The following is a 10030-nucleotide window of genomic DNA, read 5'->3' as shown; positions in this document are numbered from 1 at the left end:
CATTTCCTGACTCCGTTCCCCTGCGCGTGGTTATGGGCGGGTGCGTAATCACGTGGGAAGAGATAGACGTGTTGGAGGTCCAACGGGCATGTAACTTCCACAGCACTGTCAGCTTAGAGGTGAACGTAGTATAGCGGGTAACTCGTCTATGACCCATATTTTGAAAACCTCGAGCTGTATCGTAATGACCCTGGTGGGTTGTGCGGAGTGCATTGGCTTGTTCGGAGGAGCAAGTTCCGATGGGCATCCCACGCTGATTTCAGAGAGCTGTCGAGTATGAGATCTAGGTCCTTAGTGGCATGCGTGTTGGCCTTGAAGTCGATAGTTATATATATACGTGGGGCGAAAAATATACGTACGGCGGGTTCTGCCTGTAGTTTGTGGGGAGCGTGTGTTGCTGGCCCCTGATTGTTGGCGAAATATGCACTTTCTAATGGTAAAGTTTAGCAATAGGACGAACCAGTGACCTCACCAATCATTGACTGGCTGCAGAGTTATTACAATTCTCGCTTTGAAAATTGTGCATTACTTCGTAATAATGTTTGCGAAAGGCAAGAATTTGTAAGTTCGGTTAATAAGAGTTTTTGAAACCTTTATTTTGTTGTTATTCTTTAAAAAATATTTTTTTTGTAAATGTCGAGTCTTTTATCTGTAACAATCGATGGTGTGTTCATAAATTATCTCCCAAATGAAGGTGGTTTTATACCCATAAGAATGTACTGCTAAGCAGACTTTTACACTGTAAAACAAAACACACTTAGAAACCTATACTCCTACTAAGTACTTTCTTCAAACTTGAAGTGTACGCCTCTGGTTGCCATTGGAGCCCCCCAAAAAATGCAGGGTGTTTGAAATACTAACATTGCATTACATTTACAAAAATAGTAAAAAACATATTCCAGACCAGCAACATCTTATTTTTCGGGTCGACTTCGCTGTGCAAATGTTACTTTTAACCGCAATGTGTGGGCTCTACAACTATCTACATGGTTGAGACCAGCCCGAGAATCATTTCGAAACATTGCACCAATACAGAAAGCCATGCCCACTTCGGTATTCGAAGGCACGAGCGCAAATAAAGAAATTATGTCTTTATTGACCTGAGAATTAACAAAATAACATTTAGTAACCTAATCAGTCAAGTGGAGAAGGGCTTTGATAGCGGTCATTTTTGACTGCCGGAAGACGAGCGAAGTGCTTGCTTGGTGTGCACACGCACTAAGCAAGCACATAAAAACAAAAGAGATGTTGGCTAAAAATATAGCGCAAATTGCATCCCGATGACGCGTTAACAAGGCAATCTTCGGGGAAGACGGGAAGTGTTACGTAATCAAATTGTAGTGGTTATCTTCATCGATTCGTGAGTCAAGAAATGATCTACATTATGACTGACGTAATCACGGAACGGGCAAAAAGAAAGTGGCAATTCAGAGACCCTGCAGAAGTTAAAACACTTAGTAAAACGTCGGTCGCCAACCAAAAGAAGATCATAACAATTTAATTGCTTAAAGAGGAACGAAGGACATTTGTTCTGCTTTAGACAGAGTTAATATTTTTATTAAGTATACGCTCCTGATAACTTCGGCAATATACAGTCTTGCGAACTACTATTGCGCCGAAAGTGTGATGGCACCTCCTAACGCCATTAGCCACATGATAAAAAGTAAAAACATGTTACGAAGCCTCGATAAAATTCAACCCCTAATAGATAATCTCAAGTCTTATGAATAAATAAAAAGATGAACTCCCCTTTTTTTTTTAATGTATAACTAACATTATCCTGCGATTGATAAGTGCGCAAATTATACACTAAACACGTCAGCTATACATAAAAAAAACTTAAGAAACAACGTTTTTCAATGATCGACACAGCTTGCATACGCTTGGTATATTTCACCCTTCGCGGATACATACTGCCCTTTACTTACGTTTGTTATCGTATATTTGTATCGCAGGAGAGAGCAGTATGGCCATTCAAGATCAAGCTGCCCACAGGAACAGCCAGCGCTTCTGAATGTGGCCACGAGGGAGGCGGTGGCAGCAATGAACCAAACACCGGCGAACCTGCCCGAAGCTGTCTGGAAGGTCGGGACCATACTGTTCCGTATCGCAGATCCCACGAGCCCTGCATCGGGAGGGGTCAACTGGACAGAAATTGAGGCAAACCAGAGCTCACACTTGCGCAACATGTTCGAAAGCACCGTCACTGGTGACGTGGGCAACTTGTCGTTTGTGGGGTACAACGCCTCATACAACACCGTCTCTGAAGATCCGCAGCTCGACACGCGGTCCCCAGCGTTGCTGCCACGGGAGCTGAGACTTGTCGTGGTGGTCCTGGTATCCTGCGTGCTAGGACTCATCATCGTGGCCACGGTTGTCGGAAACGTGTTCGTCATCGTGGCCATCTTTATGGAGCGGAATCTGCGCAGCGTGGGCAACTACCTGGTGCTGTCTCTAGGAGTAGCGGACCTTATGGTGGCGTGCCTAGTGATGCCCCTGGCGGCCGTGGCCGAAGTGAGCCAGGAGTGGGCACTGGGTCCGGCACTGTGCGACGTCTGGACATGCTGCGACGTGCTCTGCTGTACCGCGTCCATCCTACACCTGCTGGCCATCGCGATGGACCGCTACCGGACTGTGGCCCAAGTTGACTACGTGCGCCAGCGAAACGCCCGCCAGGTCGGCTTCATGATCCTCCTCGTCTGGGCTGTCGCGCTGGCTGTGTCTGTGGCCCCGGTGTTCGGATGGAAGGACCCGGACTTCCAGCACCGCGTCCAGGTAAACCGTATATGCCTGGTGAGCCAAGACGTCGGCTACCAGATCTTCGCCACTTGCTCCACATTTTACGTGCCTCTCATTCTGATCCTGCTCCTCTACTGGCGCATCTACCAGGTGGCCAGACGACGCATCCGGCACAAGCCCGGCAGCAAGGTGCCTCAGATCATGGCCAAGAGTCCGTCGTCAAACGTGGAAATCTCCGTAATCGTGGCCGGCAACAACCACAGCCCGAACTCGTGTAGCGGCGGGACCACCACGCAGGAGTCTGACATCTCGCGAAACAACGACGGGGCACCGCTGCGGCCACCGCCCGCACAGCAGGGCGGCAAAGACCGCAGGCAGTTCACGACCCGGGAGTCGCTCGAGTCGAAGAGGGAGCGCAAGGCGGCCAAGACGCTTGCCATCATCACGGGCGTGTTCGTCATCTGCTGGATGCCCTTCTTTGTCAATGTGCTGCTCATGACTCTCTGCACGTCGTGTTCGTCCGGCGGTTACGCGTTCAGCGTCTTCCTGTGGCTCGGCTATGTGAACTCCATGCTCAACCCTATCATCTACACCATCTTCAGCCCCGACTTCAGGAACGCATTTCGCAAGCTGCTCTGCGGTAGGCAGCCGCCTTTCGGTGTCAAGCGATAGCCACCGAGGCCGCGAACCCGCGCGAGAGGGCCGTGGATGCTGCCGGAGGCGCGCACGCAACACGCTTCGACGTCTGGCGCATAAGGCCACCCTTTCACCACTCCGTGAAATACCCGGCAGAGGTTAGCCTACTGGAGGAATTGCAGCAGCTGCATTAGTAAAATGTGAATTCTAATAAAGAAGATGTGCTAGAACAGGAAAGGAAGTACAGATAATATTTTGGAGAGACATACATGAACGTTCTGGAAAGTGTATGAGGTGTTAGATGGCATGCGACCACAGCTTTTGAGCATAGGAACACAGATTTTTAGTTACAACATAAAGGATGGAATGCTAGTATAAAGCAACTTCCATGACTGCCTTAAGTTCCCCATCGGCAACATCAACTCAATCTAGAAAACTGTAAGTCGCGACGTTTATCTGCAGGGCGAAATTCCAGTCCTCATAAAATGTTTTAAAGTTCTGTTTAAACTATTACTAGTCGGGGTACTCCCTAGAAATGCGCTTGGTATTTCACTTTGAAGTGATATTTATTTTTTTGATCGATGATAGAAAATATTCCTGGAAATGTCCAAATGATTCACTCACGATTGATGTTCTTTTCTGACTAGCTTTATTTATCCTCTCACATTTTTATAATGTCATCATGTGGGTACGAGTATGTAATTTACATATTTGCAACGTCAACGGTTCGACGCAATTGATACGATAATGGAGAACTCTACGATATCGAACTTTTTTTGGCGTCTTTTAATTTCAGTTTCAATTTCAATGCGGGCTCACTAAATATCCAGTAATTTAAACCTTATCAAGAGTTTTGTAGAACACCACAAACTGATAGACACGTCGTGGAACTCAGTGGCTGAGGTGATTGCTTCAGTTGTACAATATAGGGCAATTACGAATAGGTGGACGACCAAGAGATAATTATCCGCCATGGCCATCGCGATGCTACACTGGTTTAGGAATTCCTACCTCAGTCCCCGTGTGTGGCGTAGTATTTCTCAGCTTCGGGCAGGCATCGCCAAAGAAAGTTTGTTAACCGTGAATTTATTGTACGGTGTGTGTCCTCCCCTTTCTTTCTCTGAGCCCGTCGTTGTGTGAGTTCTGAACTTCTGGACAACGCTGTTTCTCCTGGTACAAGGACTCGACACAGAACTACAACTGACTTCAGCTCAACAACATTTGACTTGTATATTATTCAACGACGCATCTCTTTGGTGTGTGTGCCGATGAGCGAACGATTTACATGCTTCTAAATTTGGCTGACTAGACACGTCGGTATCTCACTTTTTAATAAGTGCTTTCTACGGAAGGTACAGACTGGCACTTCACTGTATTTTATTGATAATTGTTTCGATACCTTTCACAAAACAACAGCGTGCTTGAGCTTTATCTGTTTCCTTTTTTGCGTACTTAACTAACGGGCCTGTATTTTCTTGGTGGCGGTGAGGATCCTATAGAGTGATGTCACGCCTGCTACGATTGTGGAAGGACGTTCGTTAGCCCTTTGTATTCTGCATCTCTGTTGTGTGTCTTATTCACCTGCCCCTACCGATGTTCTCTCATCGCGTTTGATTATTGATTACTCAGTGGGTTTTGAAATCACACAGTGAACTTTTACGTCAAGAGCGCTTTTATCGACCCGAAGGCATGCGTCCCATTCACGTGAATTATTACGAAATCAACGAAGGCCTGCCACATGCTTGAGGGAGGAAATCAGTTGCATGAAGGCATCCTCAGCTGGTGCACCTGCCTAAGCCACTTTCTTGCGCTTCTAGCCTTCGTTGCTGTTAAAGTTGAAGGTGGACAGACTATAATATGCCTTTGGATTAAAGAAGTGGGGTGGCTGAATATAGATCGATAAGAAACATTGTGTTCTCAGAAATGTATTCATTTTTACTTTTTAACAATTAACAAAAACACTCCACAAACATGTGCGGGTTGCGACGGCCGTTGGTAAATATTAAGGGGAATTATTGTGTCCGCTTTGCATTGTCATAACTACTAAAATTCGTTCGCCAAAGTCCTCATTCAGAATTATTTGTAGCACTTGTCCCATTCCCGCTTGTCATTTTTTTTAATTTCATAGTTGCAGTACTAGTAATATCACTGTTCTCCTTGTTCTCATCACCCGTGCCGTATTATTTGCAGTAGAAAAATTTTTATCCAGTCAGAAATGGAGGAAGAAGCCTCACTACCTGAAAACAGGAGCTTGTCTTAGCTCTGAAAGCGGCCGTTGGTAAATATTGGTAACGTGTTAATAGGATAATAAATATCAGCCAATGTGCGCACCTTGGGCAGATCGTTCACACTTCATAAAACAAAGACGTATCCCCTATTCCATCACTTTCATTTGAATCAAAATATACTTTGCCTGCAATTCCGCGGAGCTGTTATGTTTCTACTGATTTTTAAAGCTACTGTGCTTCATTCACGACAACCATTCTTCCACATATTTCAGGAATTTCGGTGAAGCGACGCAAAAATTACACATTAAATTCATCGAAAATGTAATCGAATGTTCAGTTTCATCCACTAGAAGATTTGCATGTGCTTATATGCTAGTTAAACCATTTTTCTGACCACATAGCGCCAACCACTTTCCACTAGCGCAAAAAGCTCTTCCTAGCCAGCCGCCTAGCGTCTAGTTGCTCGGAGAAAGATTCCAACGATATTATATTCCATTTGCTTATAAGTTAGAGCTAACTTCAATACCTAAAGATATTTAGACACAACAGGTGGAATATAAGCAACTAACAAAAAACATAACAAAAAAAACTAAACTTTTCTTTTAGTTTAAAGGAAACTACGAGGAACGATCACAAGAGAGAATTTGGCGCAACTAAGGTTGGGGGCATTTGAGGAACTATATTATGTATTGCCAATAAATGCCAGACAAAATTCGAAAATGTATGCCTACTTACTAATAAGCAATTTACGGAATTGCTTACCATTAATGTCACTTACCTGAAACGCGACACTTCGTTTCTAACCAAGCAAATGTTATGATTATTTTTGTTTAAAAATAAGGAGTAACGCACTGTTCGTACCTTTGAAGCGAGTAATAATCAGACTGCGTTGCGCTTTTCAACTATCGTGTACAAAACACATTTAGGCTCGCACTGAACCATGCTTCAGATATGTTCATCTGTAGCAGCATCGGGAGACAGAGAAGCCACAATATTTGAAGAAAATGCACCGTCTTTACACCACGTCTGCAGGTGAATTCGTTTAGGGGTTAAAAGCGCTAAAAACGACGGACGAGTAGGAGAGACACACACCACAGAGCGCTACTTGCAACTGATTTAATGTTGGAAAAACACACGTACCGCCAAAACCAACAAGACATACTTCCGATTCAGTTCCAACCGCCGCAAAAACACATGTACCGCCAAAACCAACAAGACACACTTCCGATTCAGTTCCAACCGCCGCTAAACGGCGGTTGGAACTGAATTGGAAGTGTGTCTTGGTTTTTGCGGTACGTGTGTGTTTTCCAACATTAAAACAGTCGCGAGTAGCGCTCTGTGGTGTGTGTCTCTCCTACTCGTCCGTCGTTTTTAGCGCTTTTAACCCCTAAACATGTTCAACCAACTAGCCCAAATCCAAACCCTTCTGTAGGTGAATTCCTTTATCTTAGTTTGCAGACCCCTGAAGGTTGCTCAGGGTAGTTCTTGTTCTAATCCTATTTCCCGTAGTTAGAAAGGAAATATTTAAAATCTTTGTTCTGAAAGTCATCATAAACGTTCACGGATATAGTGCGTTGACACGAAATATGTCGTTAGAAGGAAAACACCTTAAATAATCTGATGTTTTTCTTTTTGCTACCAGCATTCCTCTTCACTCATTCATATATGTACATATTTTACTTAAAAACATGCAAGGATTTATTTTCATTAATAGCTTCTTGAGAAGACGTAAATTGCCATCACAGCCCGTGAACAATGCGGCAATTGTCACAACTCTAAATGTCTATTTCGTTTAAATAGTCCTTATCCTTTATCTCTAACGATTATCCTCCTTTCCACTTGCGGCTCAAGATATTTAGCTTTTTTTACAGAACATTCTGCGATGGTCAGCGGCGGCTTACTGGTGACTTCAAGCGTAGGTATTCAGAACTATGGCAAAGTTAACCACGTGGTTTACTTTTTTCCTCAAGATAAAAAAGTAACGAAAGTGTAGTGCATGCCGTTTTCCTAACATATTATCTAACCTGTGGACAAACACGGTCGCAACTACTACAGTTTGAAGTATATAGGGAAAAGACATGCATGTTACCACGGACGACCTTCATGATTACTGTTTTGTCATGGTAAATTACCGCTTGCTGAATATACAGGAGAGCGTTAGATTGTAAGGCTTGCAATCATATGTGTTTCGTTATACAACTAAAGTCACTTCGTTGTCCGTAACACCCCGTCTGGCATGTTATTTTAGTACCGAAATGGATAAGAACCCCACCTTACGGTGACAAGCGCAAGCTCGTTTTTTAGAAATGTTCGATGTCATTCGGGCGTATCTCCTCTCAGAGAGCTAACTTTTATCCAGCAGCATTCGAAGCGGAAAATGTGAACTGTTTCATTGTATGCGTATACGATCTCTAAAAAGGTTGTCTGGCGTCATCCACGTCTAGGCTTGAGCGAGGAAAGAGAAACTGATGCTATTTGTCTAAGTTAACTGCCCACGAAGGCCAGCCGCACTCACGTAACTGGCACCGAACAAAACACCTTGTTCGCATCCGGGTATAAAGTTGCCGTAGCACTATTATGCTTGAATATGAACCCCTGGGAAGAGCAACTCGAATAATTTATTTCTGTTGAAAGATCGCGCATGTGCGGTGCAAGGGCAAAACATTTCGCAACGACTTAATAGTTTGGCATGAACTCTTGTCTTAAAGCCACTGACGCTCTGTGATCGTTATGATTGTAACTTGCTATGACCATGGTATGTATAGACCTTTGCAGAAATCGCCTCCTGCGCGCTGCCATCTTTGTCTGCTGGGCTGTGGAACGCCTTCGAAGCATGCACTGTTGATCTGCTGTGCGGTATATCGGACGCTGCTCATGCGTCCACAGCTCAGTGACTCAGCATTTTTCGCCCGGTCGCTTCGTTCGAGACAGCCGCTGGAGAGGTCTATACGTCAGTGGTTTTAGCGTCCACATAAAGCGATGACGTATAAATACGTTCCAAAGATTTTACAGGGCAGTTGGTTTCATCGAGTATTGACGGAATTCATGAAAAATGCTGTCATCCAGATACGCGCTTGTGGAACCAAGTGCACTTTTTTATTTTTTTTTACATAACCACAGCGGCTCAAGGTTTCCTCTTATACGTAGCATTTAATTTGAACGAAAGGTTGTCCAAAATTTGTTCTGGGTACGTATTAATTCTCAAAGAGTTACAATACACAACGTTACAGTAGCGTTCCTACGTATTGGCGTATATTTGAACATTTTAAAGAGCAGGTCTACATAAAATTATCATTAAGCGCCCAGATATTTTTTCGACGTACCAACTCCTGAAGTATTAAGAGTTGATAAGGAGGGACTCCATTCACTTTCTGGTGTAAAAGCATTGAGTGGAATGATTTGAGAACGCTCAAAGGGTTCCCGAACACTTCGTTCGATCCGAGCTTAACTGCGTGCCATTAGTTCTTTCTTGCTGAGTCCATCATTCGTTTGGGCCTTGCACGCAGCTTACCGTAAAGCACGTCTCTTTTGTATAGGACGTTTAGTATGTCAACCTTCTCTTCGTTATCGAAGCTGTTTGGTTATCTCAATATAACTAGTGGTCTGAGCACTTCGGGCGTTTCTGAGCCTGAAAGCTTAATATCGGAAGATTGTCTAGTTTGACCCTAGCAAGAGAAACTTTGTGGTCTTCTTGCTCCCTTTCGCTTCTGTCAAAGGGTCGAAACTCGAGGACTAGCTTTGAAAGGACGAGTCATTCGCGGAATCTCCCCGGTCGTCGAGCGTAGATTCCCGGAGCCGCCGCTACTTACACTGGTGCCTGAATTGAGAAAAATATATTCTTCTCCTTCTCCTTGGCCGGAGATGGGTACCCATGGCTTTTAGACATGGAAGAGATTTTAATGGGCTTTCGCTTCTGTCCATGGCTACTGGCCAGGACAGAAATGCTCTTGTATCTATTGAAGCTGCATGAACCACACGTTACCAAAACACTTGCAAGAAAACAAAAATTCCCTAGGTTGATCATTTCGACAAAGACGGAGGGACGGAGAATGTGTCGAGCTACCATACACAGCTGCTGTGTGGCTTGCGCAGCTTTCTGTATGTGATGGGGTGAGGTTGATGTGTGCGGTGCTAACCGAATTACACACTTCATTCGTATGGTAGCTGAACGCATTCTGTATCCGCCCGACTTTGTCAGCATGATCATAGTAGTGTAAATTGTACCTTTATCAAGCAGCTATTACCTGTCCCCACTCACTTGCTGTGCTTATCTTAATCGTTATAGACCAGTGTCAGCTCTTTTCCATGGGAGCCACCATGTTTGTTTATGCTGCCGCCATGATACGGTAGGGGGCTGCGTGTTTTGCAAGTCTCCGTTTTTTTAGACATTTTCGCACATATCATAGTGCAAGGACGTCATAAATGCA

At 44.4% G+C, this 10030-nt stretch overlaps 1 protein-coding gene across 1 annotated transcript; it reads left to right on the top strand.

Moving 5' to 3' along the window:
* The first annotated feature begins 299 nt into the window (after window positions 1-299).
* LOC120844720 (5-hydroxytryptamine receptor 2A-like) lies at window positions 300-3411 on the top strand. The gene is made up of 3 exons (XM_040216640.1): window positions 300-360; window positions 454-477; window positions 2321-3411. The coding sequence occupies exons 1-3, from the start codon at window positions 300-302 to the stop codon at window positions 3409-3411; spliced, it is 1176 nt and encodes a 391-aa protein (XP_040072574.1).
* Window positions 3412-10030: the final 6619 nt, after the last annotated feature.

Source organism: Ixodes scapularis, unplaced genomic scaffold (genome assembly GCF_016920785.2).
Source record: "Ixodes scapularis isolate PalLabHiFi unplaced genomic scaffold, ASM1692078v2 PGA_scaffold5__190_contigs__length_132052651, whole genome shotgun sequence".
Lineage (NCBI taxonomy): Eukaryota > Metazoa > Arthropoda > Arachnida > Ixodida > Ixodidae > Ixodes > Ixodes scapularis.
Note: the sequence above shows the minus strand (reverse complement) of the source record. Positions and strands in the feature narration are given on the sequence as shown.

What these genes read in the sequence shown, in the direction of transcription:
- LOC120844720 (XM_040216640.1), top strand. Translation starts at nt 300, where the DNA reads ATGCGTGTTGGCCTTGAAGTCGATAGTTATATATATACGTGGGGCGAA. An exon ending in GGGCGAAAAATATACGTACG is followed by an intron (nt 361 to 453) that starts GCGGGTTCTGCC and finishes GTTTAGCAATAG; the next exon opens with GACGAACCAGTGACCTCACC. An exon ending in AACCAGTGACCTCACCAATC is followed by an intron (nt 478 to 2,320) that starts ATTGACTGGCTG and finishes GGGAGCTGAGAC; the next exon opens with TTGTCGTGGTGGTCCTGGTA.